This window comes from Coenobita brevimanus, chromosome 23 (genome assembly GCF_032717465.1).
Source record: "Coenobita brevimanus isolate Jiangsu-jjx chromosome 23, ASM3271746v2, whole genome shotgun sequence".
Classification (NCBI taxonomy): domain Eukaryota; kingdom Metazoa; phylum Arthropoda; class Malacostraca; order Decapoda; family Coenobitidae; genus Coenobita; species Coenobita brevimanus.
The window spans coordinates 65,238,859-65,258,301 of NC_136976.1; the positions used below are offsets into that span (position 1 = coordinate 65,238,859).

General features: G+C 41.5%; 1 protein-coding gene across 1 annotated transcript in view; it reads right to left on the reverse strand.

The window, feature by feature from the left end:
* Positions 1–18,061, reverse strand: part of LOC145393002 (polyunsaturated fatty acid 5-lipoxygenase-like) — a 121,653-nt gene extending 103,592 nt beyond the window's left edge. The window contains exon 1 of the mRNA XM_080267313.1: positions 17,077–18,061. Within this exon, the coding sequence (XP_080123439.1) occupies positions 17,077–17,646 (570 nt within the window). The 5' untranslated portion in view covers positions 17,647–18,061. The remainder of the gene's footprint in view (positions 1–17,076) is intronic.
* Positions 18,062–19,443: the final 1,382 nt, after the last annotated feature.

Below are 19,443 nucleotides of genomic sequence, written 5' to 3' on the forward strand. Positions count from 1 at the left end.
ATAGGAAGTTTCATAACACTCCTTCCTTGGCGATTTATCATGCTCATTACCCGTTCATGATTCTCAGGCGTGATGCTCATGGTGGGTATATTAAACCCTTCACTTCGATGACGTAAAAAATGAATAAATCGGTAAGCAGGAGTTGCCAAGAAGCCTCCAATATCAGTTCCAGGATCCACAAACCTTCTTACTATCTATCCCTGTACGTAACTAAGATTTTTCATTTTATTTATTTATTTTTTTTTATACCAGGAAGCACGATAGGCATTAGGATATTCTGGACGCTTGTCTCCTTGTTCTTCCTGCAAAAATACAAATTATTTTTAAATATGATGATTTCCCTGTATGGCCGAGGTTTTTATTTGTAGGAAGAACGGGAGATTTGTGAAGAAACGGGTCTCTCTCTCTCTCTCTCTCTCTCTCTCAAGAAGGTCACGGTTGGCTGTGTGGTGGAATCTCCCATATAAAGTGACGTCATAGGAAAACTGTATACGGTATTGCCAGAATGTAGTGACTCAACTGTTTGTCACGCAAGATGGGGAGACAGAGAGAGAGAGAGAGAGAGAGAGAGAGAGAGAGAGAGAGAGAGAGAGGCAGCACTGAACAAAAAGACAGGAAGGAAAGTAATTATGTTGTTTAATACGCTGACGTGTTCTTTGGTTCATCGTCCTTACCCCCAAAAGATTTGTTTCCTATATCAGTCCCGCGAACCAGGATGATAATTATAATATTCGTCACCTCGCCCTATACCATTGCACGAGATTATGCCTTGTGTGTGTGTGTGTGTGTGTGTGTGTGTGTGTGTGTGTGTGTGTGTGTGTGTGTGTGTGTGTGTGTGTGTGTGTGTGTGTGTGTGTGTGTGTGTGTGTGTGTGTGGGCGCGCATAGATTTCTTTCCCTTTCCTTCAAGATCACCCCAAATCTTAAGTGTTTGGGGGCAACAGGAATTAAATATTTGCAAGATTTCAGATCATATTCTCGTCGAGTAAGGAAACTCCCTAGCACCTCTTCCTTAGCGATTTATTTTTGGATACGGTTAGCTCATATCCATTTCCACGTTGTCTGTACTGAGTATGGCGATGTGAGAATGATTTATGTAACACGGAGAACTGTAAGGTTTAATAAGTAAAATAAGCCGCTTAAGAGAAGTTGTTACGTTGCTGCAAAGCCCATTAACTATTTCAACCTTGACTGCGGTTTGTGCCCTGCTGACATATATTCTTGATAATATAAACCGTTTTTGTTTGTTTGATCACTCGAATAATATGCACTGGGGAAAGAGACAAGGTTAACATCACTCCTTTCATTTTAGATTCCAGTTTTATTGAGTGGACAAAAATAAAAAGTCTGTGCGAAATACTCTGACAGCCACGAGAAACCAGCAGAAAATGGAAGCAGCCGTAAAGTTCCTTCCATTAACACTGCACACATAACAGACAACATAAGCTGTATTGTGTATGAGTTTATCTTTTTAGTACAACATTAAGTGTGTGTGATTTTTTTTATTTATTTATTTTGTGATAGGGCGTGACATAACAGGGAACAACTTGAACAAAATGCGATCAGGGAAGAAAAAGGAAGGTTTATTTAAGGTGTTGGCATTGAAAGAGGGTCTCAGTGGGATGTATACCGTAGTACCGTGAACAACGTGAACAAAATGCGATCAGGGAAGAGAAAGGGAGGGTTGTTCAGAATGTTGTTATTGAAAGAGGGTGTTAGTGGGATATATACCGTAACACCATGACGTTCAGTACAACCAGGCCTTCCTAGATAGTCCCAGCCAATCACAGCCGTTCATACATACTATATAGCCTACATAAGAGGAGCCTGTCGAAAATTCTAAGGTCGTGCCCCACCATATTTGATAGAAAAAAATATCATGACACCTGTAGTGGAGATATACATGTGTCCTGTGATGTAACACATGCGGTAATAATAAGCTAAAAGGAAGAACGTAAAAGAGGACCACTAAAGAGGCGTCGTCATGGCAACCAGGCGTGGGGACATTTAAATGCCTAATAGAGCCTTTTAAATATGTTGTATGACTGGATGTAGTATTGTACCTGCTATGATACTTTTTCCAGGTACAGGGGGTTTTCATTAGGACATTGTTAATTCGTCGGCTTTTGGGTTTGAGTATCTCCTTAAGCTCCCCTCCCCCTAAAAAAGGAAAAAAAATCATATAGAACTTAGGAGTAAACTTGAGGAAAATTACGAGAGCGAAACAGGATGAATGATGAAGTGTATTAAGATTTCAATAGGGTGTGACTGTCAGGGTAATGAAGCTTACGTAGAAACAAACTCATACGGTGGCGTCATTTTCACTTTAATTGTCACTCAGCCGGATGATAATACTTGTCTGGGGAAGGACCCCTTGTAGTGAGTTAGACGAAATTTGTGTCCACTCAAAACGATGACGTCTTTTGTTTTGCCATTGGTAACAACGCGGTTTTGTTTTTTTTAGGAAGACACTCACAGAATCTCCAGTAACCCCTTCTGTACGATGATATCACTTCTAATTTATTCCTGCTAGCACCGGAGTTTTATTTATTTTTTTTTTTTTCCACGCGAAGAACCGCTCGTAGTGATGTGGTTAAAAATAATCTCAGTTAACCACTTCACATCGGTGACATATTTCCCAGTTTAGATCGCGATGCTGCTGAAAGAATTTATTTAGTGTAAGAGAATCTCATGGTAGTAGCGTAGAGAGAAAGGTAATGAACACTGCGTCTAGCCCTTCCAGTTTGATAAGTTCCCTGATGCCGAACAGTTCTGCGCGCCCAGTATTAGGCCCTGCTCACCATATCACTGTTTTGATGCTAGTACCCACCATCCATTCAATCTACTTGCTAGGGCTGTATCATTTAAGACTTGTGCTGGTATTAGTGGGAGTGGTTTTATGTCATGTCGCTGGGTCGTATGGAAGATATATTAAGACTCATAACGAAATATAAATCATTAGACTGTTCCCTGCCCCATCCTAAATCGATCTCGCGTCCTTTTGAACAGCAACTCGATTTTCTCAAGGGCCGCACACAGTTGTAATTAACACCATCGCTGTCTGCTGTTTGTTCCGCGTCTTTTGATGTATGGCGCGTCGAAATGCGAGTGGGTCAAATATGGACAGACACACACACTGACAGCGTTTATTCACATACTGTTATTAATGTTTATTCGAGGAAGTTAAAATATACGTGACTGTTAGGATATCTCGCAGGTTAACAGTAGCTGGTATTGGCCTGAATCAAACACCCACCTGTACCGACCCCAGCGAAAGCGTTAAGTTAGCCATTCAAATACATGGCGGGAAAACATGGTAGAAATTTTGATCGTTCTTGGAAAATAACCCTCTCAGTTTGTTTACTTTTTTTTTTTTTTTCATTTTCGTTGCATCCAGACGATTTTATTCAACTTAGGAGAGACTTAGACCAGGAGATTAGATACACGCTTTTTTTTTTTTTTTTTCCCCTCCTTTCTTTTCGCTTTTTACCCCTCCAGTGAGAAAGGTCCATGCTAAGCTGAAAAAATATCGTGGAGTCAACAGGAGTAAGACATACTGTAGTTTGGTTCTTTCATACTTTCTTGAGACTTTATTTATGTATTTGTTATTTATTTATTAATTTTTATCTTAGGAGACACTTTCTGAACTGAAATAGAGATTATGATTATACAGCTTTTTTAACCCTTCCAGTGCCTGAGGTCTTTCCAAAACTGGGTAAAAATTCCTGTAAGCATCAAGAATAATTAAGCCCTTCAGTTCGAGGGTTTATTTCATCATCATCATCATCATTTATTATATTATTATTATTAGTAGTAGTAGTAGTAGTAGTAGTAGTAATGTTAATGAATAAAAATAAAGTAATATAGGTAATAGTACTGTAGATGGTATCCACAGCCGTTGGCGTGCTTGGGGCCAACAGATTGTAACAAGGGGTGTTAACCTTCACTTTACAACTCCAAATGGTGAACTGTATTATGAAGATTGGTTTTGATCTTCACAGTTTAATTCCCAAATGGATGAAGGTGATATTAATGAAAAGTAGTAGTAGTGATTTCCTGTATCTTGCGGGAACGGCACAGTCAACGTTATCAATGTTCATTCTGCATAACCTGTTCATTTTCTCCTCCCACTGCCACATCCACACCCACACCAGCAGACTGAACCGTCCAGCGCGCCTGATACCACCAGACGAGTTACTAGTTGAGCTCGGTGTTTGGTTTTAAGGGCATAGGAGATTTCGCAGCATCTTGACCTTGGAGAACACCGTAACATTTTATTTATTGATTTTTTCATTTATTACTCTTTGTTGTTTATGAAGTTTTAATATCGACATAATTTGCATCAGTAACATACAAGACGGTGTGAAGGTGTGATTTGCAGAATAAATCGCTTAGGAATGGAGTGTTGACGAAATCTCCAAAGTCACATAGAAAACGACTCATGGCGCCACTGTCAGCCTCACATCACCCACTCAAGGCTCAGTATGCTTGTTTTGGGCGTGGCTCAGTTTTGCCAAGTTAAAATAAATGGAGTATTGTTTAGAGTAATCATATTTCTTCACTTTTTTTTTTTTTCTACTTCTGGGCAAAAATTGGCGTCTCTCCACCTTCAGTGCTTAGATGCAACAAAAGGTTAACACCGTAATACGGTGTTATGATTTGGTGCTTTAGTCACGAAGAAGTGCTATGGAAAGGATGTAGAGCCATAGTATTGTCTTATTGCGCCACTGAACTGCGTGCTATAAGCTGCAAAAGGACGATGATATCCACAACGTTAAGATGGACGAAACGTAATACAGTATGTACCAACAAGATTTTATAGTATTACTGACACTTATGGATGTTACAATTATTCAATTTAAAGAGGCGTTGAATTTCTAGTCACTGTCACTTGTCATTGATTAGTTCGACCCCTTCAGTCCGGTGACGTATCTCATTTTATTGTAGTTACCCCCAGACGAGTTTCTTCATCTCAAAACAGGCCTCTAGCAATGACTCGGTTACAGAAGGCTATAAAGTACTCCTCCTGCTCGAAAATATTCTCCATAGCTAAGTATAGTCGTCTTGGGGATAGCAGTTATAGAATACAGATTACGTCATTTGAGTGAAGCGTTTAATCCCTTCAGCCCGAGGACGTCATTGTTATTATTTTTGATGCCACTGAGCGTTTATTTTCTTCACCTTACTGGGAGACCTCAAGATGTAAAACGGTTAATTAAGGCAATATCCAGTTTCTTCAGTGCATAAATTTTCTCCTCAGATGAATAAAGTGATCTGGTGATAATTAGAACAATGTAAAAATAATATCTGATGTTAGGTAAATGTATGGTTGATTCTTGTGGAAATTTGCTTTTGAAATAGCGGTCCGAACCACTTTAACATTTTTATGATCCTATGACTCGCTCTTAGATTAATAAAATCGTCTGGCATTAGCTGGAATAGAATACTAGAGTTGTCTCGAAATGGAGAGGGTTCAAAGCACAAAAGGAAAATTTGAGATGAACTGAAGGGGGGAAAAAGCAGTGTGAGGGATCTGTGTTGAAAATTGATAAAGTGTCGGTGTATTTTCGTAGGAGATGTGGTCAGAGGAAAGGTTAGGTAAACACAGAGCATTCGTTGACCCTATATAGACTTATGTAGCACCATGGAAAACCGTAGGGGGAGGGGTTAAGAAATGGACGTGGTGAGCAAAGGAGTGGGCGGGATGGGCGGGATAATTGGTGGGCTGTGGGGCTGGGGTAGGAAGGTAATAGGAGGGATTCGTTGAAAACTGCTGGGTGTCGGGGTGGGGCAAGAAGGTATACTCTGTGAAAATGGGTGTTGAAGGATAAGTGGTCTGAGTGCAGTGAAGGTTTATCCAAAAATTAGAAGTGTCGGGGAGGGTGGGTGTAAAGAATTGGAACAAAGAAATAGATGGTATGAACTGAAGTGATGGTCGGAGGTGGGGATCTGGGGCGATGGGAGTATACCCTGTGAAAATAGGTGCTGTGTGTGTGTAATTTTTTAAGTACAGTGAAGATGCATTCAAAGTTTTCTCCAAGAAGATAAGCGTGCGTTGCTCTCGTATCTGACATCTTGCGACACAGGTAAAGAAGATACGATGAGATGATAAAGTTTTGATAGAAGATACGGGGACAGGATAAATGATTACAGAAAAATTAAGAAAGGCGATTGAGTAAGAAAGCGAGAAGAGTGAGTGGGGTGGCGAACTGATGGAGAGACCGTGAGTGTGGTGGAGAAACAGCAAGTGTGGTGGAAAGACTGTAAGTAGGTGGAGAGACAGGGAGTGGAATGGAGGGACAGGGAGTGGAGTGCAGTGACGTTGATTGGGCTGGTGACAGGGAATGGAGTGGAGAAACGGTAGAGAGAGAGGGAGTGGGGTGGAGAAACGGTGAGTGGGGTAGAGAGACAGGGAGTGGGGTGGAGAGAGGGTGAGCGGGGTGGAGAGAAAGATGGGAAGGAGAGTCAATGGTGGGGAAGGGGGAAGTAGTGAATGAGAGGGATGGTAATGGGTGGGTTGGTGATGAGGTTGGTGGTGGTTTGCATAAGACCTTTTCAAGTGGCCGAGGTCAGAGCGTGAGGGGAGAGGTGGAAGGGGGGCTGGAGGCAGTGATGGAGGGAGGGAGGGAGGGTGGAGAGGGGAGGATTGGAGACAGTGATGGAGAGAGTGAGGGGGGGTTGGAGAGGGGGAGGGTTGGAGGCATTGATGGAGGGAGTGAAGGAGGATGTGGGATGACGGGGCTGGTTACACAACTCACTAGGAAATTTTTACGTATGCGGTGCCCACAATTATTTCCGAAACTTGGATTATGGTGCGTAATCGTCCTTATGTCGCCTGTCCCTTCACATATCACCACCTCGGCACGGATAACAAAAAGACTACAGATTGGGCGGTATTATTAAAACTGAATGCACGGAACTGTAAGCAAGCAATTATTTTTTTACTGTCGTTGATAAAGAATGGTAACAATTGGACATGATCGCCGTGCATCCCACATTACAGAGTGTAGTCATTAACGATACGGAAAGGTCAGACGTGTTTCATCATCGTTAACTGCTTCAGAAATTATTGTCAAAAAATGGGGTCTTGTTAACCTCTTCCAGCTTTCAGTGTAAGACAGTAAGATCGAAGAATGTAGTTGTAAATTCAGTGATAGGTGTGAGGTCGAGAAAAATACGTAGGAAAATATGATTGTTTTGGACACATCAGGTACAAGAGGCGCATGCAGATAAGTTGAAAATATTTAGTAATTATATTTCGAGGGAGAAGAGTATGATTTTGATAACTAACGAGGGTCTGCCATTTAACGGGAAGATCTGTTGAAATACGAGTAAAGATTAGATGGCGAAATTTAAAGTCTGTAAATGAGAAAACGGGAGATCGTTCTGACATAATTTGGAGCTGGATAAGTGGCAGAAAATGAAGCCAGCCGGAACTGTTTTAAAATAATATTGCCTGATGATATAGATAAATATTTTTGGTTTATGCTTCCCGTGGGCATTAACCCTCTCATGGTCGTCCTTTCTGATATATTCCAGTTTACACCAGACGATTTTCTTCAGCTGAGGGTGAAGGAGAGCAGCCTGAAAGTGTTAATACGGGTATCATAATCTCTCTCATAATCGGGGCAACTCTAGTATTTCTATTCCAGCTAACCTCAGACGATTTTATTCAGCTGGGAGTGATTCGGAAGAGAGGGGGAATGTTTACATCTAAGCATGCACTAAAAGGCGTACCAGATTGTATATATTCTCTTTATAAGCCATTAATTTTGAAGATCATACCTTAATTTTTTTTGTGTCTAGTGGCAATTTTTTTTATTTTAACCTCGACTTAGTTCACATAAAAAACGTACTGTAGAAGAGAGAGAGAGAGAGAGTGAGAGAGAGAGAGAGAGAGAGATTGTTAAGCAAGAAGTGTTAGATAAGTCTCGTGAGATCGTATTCATAAAATGTCTTAACTAGATTCCGCGATAAGTATCTCCACAGCCGTGAAATATTACCAGAAATTATTATTATCAATTATTATTATTATTATTATTATTATTATTATTAGTGGTGGTGATGGTGGTGGTAGTAATAGTGGTAGTAGTAGCAGTAGATATGATGGTGGTAGTGGTAGTAGTAGTTATAATAGTAGTAGTAGCTGACTTTGGGCGGATGTTACATATTTCCACTTGCGATTGTCACCTTAATTTTTTGTTTTTATATCTGTTTTATGTATTTCTTTTTTATGTTTATTTTTGTTATTTTTGTTTTTATTTTCCTTCTTTGATCGACATTGATAGGGATTTCCTGCGATTTTGCCTCTTCACCTCGAGGGCTCTGTACGAAGTTGAATGAGGACATGTTTGTTTTTGTTCCAGAATAAATTACAAAAGACGTTCTCGATCTGAAGGGACTTAAATTCTCGCTATTCTCAGACGGTTTTATTTTATTCTCGCTATTCTCAGACGGTTTTATTTTATTCTTGCTATTCCCAGACGGTTTTTCTTTTTTTCTCGCTATTCTCATACTTTTTTTCTCGCTATTCTCAGACGGTTTTATTTTATTCGCGCTATTCTCTGACGGTTTTATCAATCTTAGGGGAGAATTATCGAACTGGAACACGAGGATATGCCCTTCACTTACCTTTTTTGCACGAGGGCATTCCTAAGTTAAATAAAAATCGTCTGGGAGAAGCAAGGATATATATAAAAAAAAACACGTCACGGGATTGAAGGGGTTGTGGGACGCCATTTTAAACCCCTTTAGTCCGAGGCGCCTCTCAGAACCTGGATAAATGCATTCAAGGTGAGCTGGAATAAAAGGGAAAGCTGTATTCGGAGGGACTCTGATTTATATTTGTGAAATTCAATCATCATCATCATTATCATCATTATTATCATCATCATTATCATCATCATCATCATCATTATCATCATCATCATCATCAGGCAAGAAAAGCGCGACAGAGAACTATCTGAAGCACGTCCAGTGAAGTGACTCAGACACGCATTCTGTCACCATTCAGACCCACGGAATCTTGGCTCAAACCCATAGAGTTTTCTTGATAGACGCGCTTCACATAACCTACTAGGTGGGGTCGATTTATTAGTCCATATTGTATTGTGATTTTGTTGTTGATATTGTATGCTGTTTAACTCATTCAATCCAGTGGGATATTTTTAGTTATTCTTGCTGCCTTTAGACGATTTTATTTATCTTAGGAGAGACTCTTCGAACTGGAGGGGTTTATCTCCCTGTCTCCCAAAAGAATGATGATGGACTTCAGGAAAGGGATAACTTAAGCCAACAATTTACTCTTTTCACGTGGCAGATGAGCCTGGAACCACAACAACAACAACAACCCCTGTGTATTTGATTATTCTCCTCTCACAACCCCCACACGATTATATTCGGTCTTATTCACTCTTGTATCTTACTGTTTTATTCTTACTACAGTCTGACTGTTTTATTGAATTACGGGAAAACTCCTGGGTCTGGAAGAAAAAAGTGCGATCACGTATTTTCCTTTTCTCAGGCTACAGCCAGACGATTTTATGCAAAATAAGGACCTCGAGTGATGGAAGGGGTTAATGAAGGCCACAATGGAGTGTGTGTGTGTATATATATATATATATATATATATATATAAGTAAATTAGCAGAGTGTGCGAGTGTAAAGATGAATTGAGAATCTTACTTGAATGCTTATTACAGGTACACTACCTCAGCTTTGCCTATCAACACCAACTTGTCATACAGGTTTACTATCCCCTCTCCCCCTCCCCCTTCAACCTTGAGTCCTCACAGCATGCCTACCCTCTCGCTGCTTGGTAAGTACCCTCACGTCACTAATCCGCCTCATACCGGTGACTTATTTGTTTTTTCATTTTATTCTCGGACGGTTTTGCTCTGCTTTGGAGAGACATTCGAACTAGAGGGGTTAGATATGGCACTCAGTAAACCCTTAACTATAATATATCGCCCCTGTAGCACAATAAAGTCATCTAGTGGGGGCAGGATAAAAAAAAAATTGCATCGTCACTTTAACACAAGGACGCATTTTGTTTTTTTCTTGCTGCCACCAGACGATTATTTCAGCTTCGTAGACCCATAATTCCTAGTAATGAAATATAAGTAAAGAAGGCTGTATCTAACCCCCCTCTCCTCCGGTTGCGAAGTCTCCCCTAAGCTGAATAAAATCGTCTGGTGAGAGCAAGACTAAGAGTGATGTCATCGGGTTGAAGAGGTAAATTCGGGAAAAGGTAGGATACGCCCCCAAATTTTTTAACGATAATTTCTGAAGTAGGTGACGATGGGAGAGCGTGTCAGGCCTCTCGATATAACTGCTGACCGCGCTGTGTAACGTGGGATGCAGGCTAATCACATCCAGTAACCACGGGCGTATAAATGACCGTCGTCGAAGATTAGGGGCTGGCCAACGCCTTCATACTACGTTTAAGAATACAAGCATCGGAGGCTTCTTAGCACTTCATCCTTAGCGAATTATTTTTTTTGACACCATATATTGTCTTCCATGTTATTTGTGTATTTTTAGTATTGACTCAGTTTGCATCAACATTATGTTAGGGGACTATAAAGTATAATATGCAAAAATAAATCACAGAGGAAGAGTTGTTGCGTAAAATCCCAGGTCAACGAGAATAAGGCCCTAAATTGCGCATCATTTAATTAGGACGCGAAGCAGACACGTTTTATTGAGCTATTTTGATGAGGTGGTTGTTTTGTTACTGTTGGTGTCAGTAGTACAAGTTTATGCCCTTGTAATATTGTATCTCATCTGTGTGTGTGTGTGTGTGTGTGTGTGTGTGTGTTTTCAGATGTATGTTTTTCCGTTTGAATACTTCTCACTTTCCTCTCTTGGCTAGTGTGTTTGTGTGTGTGTGTGTGTGTGTGTGTGTGTGTGTGTGTTCAGATGCATATTATTCCTCTTATAATATTTCCTCACGTTCCTTTTTGGCTAACATTCCCAAACTGAGATAGGCCTTTACCTTACTCATAATTCCCTCTATGGGACGCCAGGGAGGAGAGTGACAGATATGCCTTGAGTGTGAAGTAGACGCAGTGGAATCCTAAGCGAACTTTTGTCTCAGACTGTACATATAAATTCTCAGCACACCGCCTCAAATAATGCCTAATGATGCATCGGATTTTAAAGGGGCGTTCTTGTGTGTTAATTATTTCGTATGTTTATCGTTACTGCTGATATTATTTTGTTTATATAAATTTCCTCGTAATAAGGGTCAGAATCGCAGCAGACCCGTTCTCTCATCGGTTAAGAAGCTCCCTGACACCTTTTCTTAAGCGATTTATTTTGTGTCATGGCGGCGTTTGGATGTATTGTTAATTTACCCTTTTTCTCGTTGCTTGTGATGCCACAGCTGGAGATTGCCGAGTACCGTATTTTTTTTTTTTTTTCCTAACGACCAAAGATTGTCATCTTTCCACTTTGAATGCTGAGTAGTAGAAATAGATTAACACCAGAATATGCTTACCACATTTACCCTAACCTGGCCTAAAATTGTTATCTCTCTACCTTGAATGCTGTGTTGTAGTAATAGATTAACTGTAGAATATGATGATAGTCAAGAGCAGGTGCAATGGAAAGGATGCACAGCTGTAGCATTGTGTTTTCTGCCACGGAGCTGCGTGAAATATGCAACAAATGGACGAAAATCTAGGTTGAGTAAAAACAGTAGAGTAGCGATGTTCATTGGTGCAGCGTGTTTTATCGCGACTTTCGGATGCGTTCATTTATTTGCACGTCGTTGCTGTTGATGTGAGTGGTGTAAATGCATCTCACGTCATAATGTACAGATTCATTCATTGAGGAGCACTCGTAAAGTTCTTGACGACTCACTCTGTCTCGTGTATAATTTGTCAGCTGGGCGGGTTTATCGGGCAAGAGGAGTGTGTGGCATTAACATTTTGGCGGGTCGCTGCTGTGGTGTTGTTGAGAGCGTTTTCTATGGTGGCGGCATTGTCGGCAGAATAGGGGGTAAACTGCAATAAAACTGAGCTGTGTTGATAAATTATGCCCTAAGTATGCGTCAGTGTATCCCTTAGCTCTCGTGTACCCTTCCTGCTTGGCATGCACCGACAGCGTTCTCCAGACTGTTAGGGTTTGTACTGAATGACAGATAAAGAAACTAAATAAATAAATAAATGTCGACGTGGTTCGTTATTATTATGTGCCATTACGAGCAAGAGTCCACCGATACATCCTACCGCCTGTGATAAAGGAGGGTGTGCACATGAAATATTTTTGTTTGATAGCAGTTGTAACAAAACAAAAGAGTTAGGGAAGGAGGGATATTCTGACGTTCGGGGAGGAATGAGAAGTTCTGAAGACAGGACACCGCACTGGTAGGTGATTGTCGATATTGCTCTTGATATTAAAGTACAGTATACATAGAGTTGTTGTTGCAGTTATTTCTTTGACACACTACTCTTTATGGGACTTTGTTTAATGATTAATCAGTAGAGGTATGCTATTACAACCTTCATTCCCTCCTCGCTTTTCCGTTCTATCTCACTTTCTTCTGGCGGTAACACAACTTGATAAAAACGATGCGTTCGTAAAGAAATTATTTAGATACAATATTTTCTTGTATTTATTTACTTTTTGTTTTTTTATGTTGCTCTAGTTCGTCTACTTAAACCTGGCTGATATTTTCGGCTTTTGGCGGCCTATTTCCCAGAGATCAGTGGCAGAATATGGCATTACTACACCTCTGCTTCCTTGCCATAACACTTCTACATGGCCACCGTATTCTAGTGCTAATGTCTCTCGTGTATGGACGGGAGAGAGAGAGAGAGAGAGAGAGAGAGGAGTAAATACATCTGGGTTTCTGAAACAGGTTCGTAAACACCCAGGGGAATGTAATATGTTTTTCAGGAGGCACTTTTGGGGCTGGTTTAAAATTTATGTAAAATCCACACATTTTATTCGTATAATTCATGAGATGATTACTGAGAATTGAGAAAGTAATATCCATAAAGCATGCATATCATTAGCACAAATATAATACAAATTGTAATTATAATGTGTTAAGACTGACATAGTGTTGCAAATAATGCGTTAATACTATTTGGTGGACAAAATAATTGTCTTTTTAGTACTCATAAAGCAGCTAATGTGTCGCCATCGTATAAAAGACCAGTGTTAATGGAGTTCCAGGTTACTGTAGGCTGTATTCATTGCTTCGGTAATAGCGGTAAGAGTAGATGATATGATACATTAGAGGCATGCGCGGTGAGAACATGTTTGAAAATTCCGGGCCTATAATTATGAAAAATGTGTTTGGTAAAGATAATACCATGGCCAGTATCAGTCAAGACCTGGATTTGATAAAGTGTTAATGGTGTGAGTGAGATGTGAGAGATAAGGTGGTGGCGGTGGGAAGGGGAAGCTGATAGTGGCATTTTTGTACTGCTGATAGCCTTATCTTTCTTCACCACCTCCTTGTATCCTATCACTGCCCAACTCAATTCTCTGTTCACTTTAACCAGGCGAAAAGCTTCCATTTATCCATCTTGAATGTTGATCTGTAATAAGAGATTCACACTACAACGTGCTAGTCACGAAGAAGTTCTGTGAAGAGGATGTAGTATCTTAGTATTTTCTTCTATCATTGAGATGCGAGAAATAAACTGCAAAAGGACGAAAATATCACAGTTAAAATGAATGAATTATGCTGTACTTCCCCTTGACTCCTTCATTTTCTTTAAGTCTTTGGTGCATTAGGAAGGAAGAATGGGTTGGATAGAGAAGGGCCATTGAGGGAAGAGGAAAGATATTGTGTGTAAGACTATAGGTGTACTGTAATTATCTGTATTCTGTATCCTTCCATATTAGGTGACTGGCATGGGGTAATCGAGTTTGGTGTTAATTTAGAGCACGCTACCTTGTCGTATCTCTCACCCCCGTCTTCTCACCCCTTTGCTTTCACCTGTCACCACTTCACTCTCAGCTGTCACCACTTCACTCTCACCTGTCACTTCTTCACTCTCACCTGTTACCTCTTCATTCTCACCTGTCACCTCACTGTCACTTCTTCACTCTCACCTGTTACCTCTTCATTCTCACCTGTCACCTCACTGTCACTTCTTCACTCTCACCTGTTACCTCTTCATTCTCACCTGTCACCTCTTCACTCTCACCTGTCACCTCTCACTCCTTCTTCCATCTGTCAACCCCCTTGCCTCTTCACTCTTCCTTGTCTTATCTCCCCCACCTTTTCCCCTCCCCTCCTACTCACATCCTCATCACTCTTCTTTTCATTCTCTCACTCTTGCAACCACATCTCACTTAACCTCCCCACTCCCCTCCCCTGCCATTCACCACTCACCCATTTTACTCTCAACTCTCATCCCTTATACTTCTCTTCCCACCCCTCACAGTACCTCTCGTCCTTTATACCCTTTCTCTTCCTACCCCATTCAGTACCTTAGCCCCCCTCCCCACCTCTACCCTTCTTCCCTCATCCTCTCACCATCTACCCTCCTCTTTACCCTCCTCGCCTCACATCACCGCGCTAGCTACTCTGCCGTAACCCACAGCCATTTCATCTTAACTGACTTATGCTGGAGACATAGTGGTGATCGCATGTGCCTCTTGATTTCTGGTGCCTGAAGCAGGGTTCGAATCCAGTCTTGATCAGTATTTAATTGCGTGCTGATAGTGTGTCCTTTCATATGTTAGAGTACACGGTGTCGATTCACATCAATGCCGTATATCTGTACAGATTCTGATGTACACACACACGTAGATATTACAACAATTAAGCTCTCGTTTGCATTACACCCCCTCCTAATTCGTACTAGGCTAGCATGAGTTTAGGTGTATTCTGGGCGTCACTCACTCTCCGAGAAAGTTCCGTCTTGCAGTGACCCTCATACGGTCTGGTATATACTGTACAGAACCTTGCTTCCTACCCGTTCTTACCTCCACTTCTCTTCTCTTCACACACACACACACACACACACACACACACACACACACACACACACACACACACTCACACACACTCACACACACGATACACCACACAACCAGTTCCTTTCACCACATACTGTATATCACACCTTTTTTGTCTGCAAGCTAATCTCCTCCTCCATCTCTCTCTTCCAAACCAGTCGTTCTCGCTTACTATTCTTTCCACACACAGCAAGACCTCGTAAAATATGGCCATTTTTCGTGTTCTTTTTCCATTTATACACCAATAATTGAAGGAAAATATGCATGTGGAGGTTCTGCTGTTGCTTGTACTGTGATTTACTATTTATTTTTATATTTCAGGTCCCAGTTGTATAGTAAAAGTTGTAGTGTTTTGGAAGACTTGATTGTAATGAGGGCTACTGTATGTGCGTTTGGTTTAACCTCTGTGCGTGATATTGCCCCCTCTCCCTCTCCCTCTCTCTCTCTCTCTCTCTCTCTCTCTCTCTCTCTCTCTCTCAATACGGTAACATTTTTTGTAGTTTATTCTTCCCTCTTCCAAACGACTGTATTCAGCTTGACAAAACCCCTGGATGCCGTGCGATTATTGAAGACCATTTTTAACCTCCCCCCCCGTTCGAAAAGGCTCTCCAAACTTAAAAAAAAAAAAAAGTTAGAAGTGGCTAGAATGAAACAAATAAATGATACTTCCCCAGCTAGCCTGATGGTATGAAAAAAAAAAAAAAAGTGGAAATACTGTTTAAAGTCCTTATTGCATTATCCTTGGTTGGTATATACAGTTGTTGGTACTTCATTCAGTTTTGTCATTTTATACAGTTTTATGTTTGCAGAATATCGGTTGTGTTTGTGTATTCCAGTTCAGATACAACTAATCATCATCATCATCATCATCATCGTCATCGTCGTCGTCGCAGTGGAGGGTGAACCACATAAAAAATTCTACGGGATATGCACGCCGTTTAACGATTGCATGCTTAGAAAATTCCTCAGTTTGCTAGCAGTCCACCAAGAGGGGTCGTAGCCAGCCTCTTCACTATGAGGGTCTGATAGTTATTAAACACCTCTTGCTGCCAGACGGTTTATACAGAATTAGAGCATCTGACATCTCCCCCCTTTATTTCGGTAACTCTCACGTGCATTGGATAAAATCGTCTGAGGATAACGTGAACAGAATATATGACGTCCCCGCGGTGAAGTGCTTAACCCCTTCTCTGCGATTTATTTTATCCAGACGATTTATTTATTTATTTTTTGCTTAGAGGACATTTTTCGCGCTGGAGAGGTTTAGGTACAGCCAAACTTTGTCATTATTTTCCTGTTATTTTTTTCTTGGTAATCATATATTTTTGCTTTACTCCCCAAATTTTACGGTGTTTCTTGTACACTTTTCGTTTTTGGCGTCTATGAATAAGTCTTGGCTTGTTCTCTCTCCAAACGTATATTTTTGCGTTTGTTCTTCATATTATTGTCCGTTTTTTCCGTATCTTATTTTTTTGTTTTTAGGTCTTGTTTTTTATATTATTTGTAGATAGATTGATTTGTGCATGTTTTTGATATAATATTTCTCTCTCTCTCTCTCTCTCTCTCTCTCTCTCTCTCTCACACACACACACACACACACACACACACACACACACACACAAAGTTTCTGTTAATTCAGGTATAAAACTGTTTCAGTAGATGCAGATGAGCAACCTTAATCTCTTTAGTTCGATGACGACTTTTTAATTCAATTCTGCCACTGTCAAACAATATCCAACATAAGAGACGCTTTCTGTACAGGTGGAGGTAGGTAATGCGTTAATTAACCCCTTCAGTAGTGCAATTTTCTTTTCGAATAAAATTGTCTGTAAGTAGCAAGAAATTAAAGATGTTATGGAACCGTAGGATTTAAAATATGAAGATGATATTCTGTGAGGATTTGGAGATTTCGTAATACCTCCTCTTTAGCGATTTATTCTCATGTTACGCTGAAGCAAACAATGACGATTTTAGAACAATATAAATAACGTACAAGAGAATATCAGGATGTAGTAGGTAAAGTAAGTCGCTGAAGAAGTGCTGTGAAGTCTTCAGTGACACGGATTACGAGCCAGAGAGAGGACCAACTTACCTGTGCAACCATTCCCTCGGCGTGCACGATGTATTTGTAGGATTTGCGTTTCGTCTCCAAATCCTCCTTCCTGGCCTCGAGGCACGGGTCGGAGAAGGGCAGGCACACCGCGTACTCGTGGAAGTAGTACTCGTACTCGGGCGAAATCCACCGATGAATCGGGAAGAAGTACACGTTCTTCTCCTTATTCGGATCTGTGGCTGCGTTCTCCTTCAGGTAGGTCGAGCCCAGGAAGTTTCGGATCGATTTGGTCTGTTGTTCCTTCGAAGTCTTCCTCTTGGTCGGCGCCCTTCGATCCTCAACGTGGATGTAGTCGCAGAACCAGTCGTCAGCGATCCCCGCACTGTCCCTTTTCAGCTTCATTGCCGTCACCTTCCCGAACCCCTGAGGACAGTCCATGTTGTAGGTGTCCCTCTTAGATCGCTCCAGGTCGTTATACAGGATCTTGTCCAGTTTGACAGGCGGGGTTGCTCGACCCTCCTCGTCTTCCAGCTCCACCCACACGTTGGCGTCCGTACCAGCGCCCTCCTGGTCCCCTGTCTTCACCACCAGTTGGAACGCCTTTTTCATCTTGACTGGGTTTGGTTCGACGCTCAGATCTTTATCCCCGACTCTCACACCCTCACTTCCTAGTTACTGTCCCTGTGTGTTTTGTCCACCGCTTAGCAAAATGGAGCTGTGGTATTTCCTGAGCTGCCAAATTTTCCTGAGTTGTGGTAGACTGTTCTTTATAGTGATGGATTTTTCAGCACAGTTCTGGTTTAAATCTTCTTGTAACCCAGTCAGACGCAGATATCTCCTTCCGTCACACCTCCCGTCCCAAGACGGGTTCGTTCGAGGTGAGAGGGGACCGAGTTTGGACTGGTAATAGGAGAGGAGGCTGTGGTTTGGGCTGTGAAGCGAGAGGTGGTAGACTTGGGGTTGGTTGGAGGAGAGTAGGTAGTGTTGTGGGCGGCGAGGTGAGGCAGACACACTCCCTTTATCAGCCTTAGAGCCGCTGCCGCACAGATAAGGCCGGATAAGAAGGGGTCGGGGGAAGGAGGTTGCGAGAGTTGATTTGCTTTTCCACCATCCAGCTTCTTGTGTCCTCACCTGCCCGCTCGCACACCTGGAACAAAAACACCTTGGTTAAAGACACGTTGAGAAATGTACAGGTGGCGAGAAGTGGCACAATTATATGAGAGTTGGAGGTCCAGTGATTGTGGAAGAGCTTGAGGGATTTCATTGTCATAGTTGTTTAGGAAAAGAGACCACATTTAAGATTAGTGTGTGTGTGTGTGTGTGTGTGTGTGTGTGTGTGTGTGAGAGAGAGAGAGAGAGAGAGAGAGAGAGAGAGAGAGAGAGAGAGAGAGAGACCCCATAATAACTGAGTGTACCATTAGGCAGCCGCAGTAAAAAAAATTAAAATAAAAAATAAATAAATAAATAACAACCTTTTTACACTAGCTGCTGGTAGAGGGTTGAGGAGGAGGCCGGGGTCACAGGTTTGCTCCCGCCACTGATGTATTTTTCACTAGGGCATAATTATCTATTCCCGCGGTGGTCGAGTGGTTAGAGGGCCCGTGTTGGAGTGACGGTCTAGTCATGTGCTTAAGTTAAATAGCCAAGAGGTCAGTAGAAGTAGAATTGTCATCTACAATTATAGTAAATGTACAGCCGTCCACACTGCCGCGAGGTACATCACAGAACGTTGGCAACGCTGGCCAAGACGGTAACCCGGAACCTCAAGTTTTCGAACTTCATTCGATGCAGTCACTGGTGGGAGGGAGAGATGGGAACGGGAGGCATAATCCACATATCGTACGAGTTACGAGTGATGTAAGAGGTCATTCAATACAAATATTCAGTACAAATATTCAATACAAATATTCAGCGCGCACCTGTGCTTTAATCGGGGGGAGGGTTTCGAAGCGTTTAACTTGCTTCTTTACTATGTCTCCCCAGCGTTGCCACCGCTCTGTGGTGTACCTCGCGGCAATGTGGACGGCTGTACATGTTTGACTACGACAGCCTAGCCTCGGGACCCCATAATATATCGAAGGGAGTAATGTGGGACTTGCAGTTACCGTTTTACATCACTGTGAGGACCGATTTTCTGGTGTACTTATGCAAACCTTGTCTGTTTTATTCAGCAGAGGAGAAATTTTGAACCAGACGGGTTGGCTCTTCGCAGTAATCCGGGCAAAACAGGACGTGTTCCTTAAGTTGAATAAAAACGTGTAAAGCATGCCAGAAAATGCTGAAAAGACTTTACCAGGTTGAAGGCACCGTACTGTACATATATATATATATATATATATATATATATATATATATATATATATAATGTATATAAAATCTTGCTATCCCCAGATAATTTTACTCAGT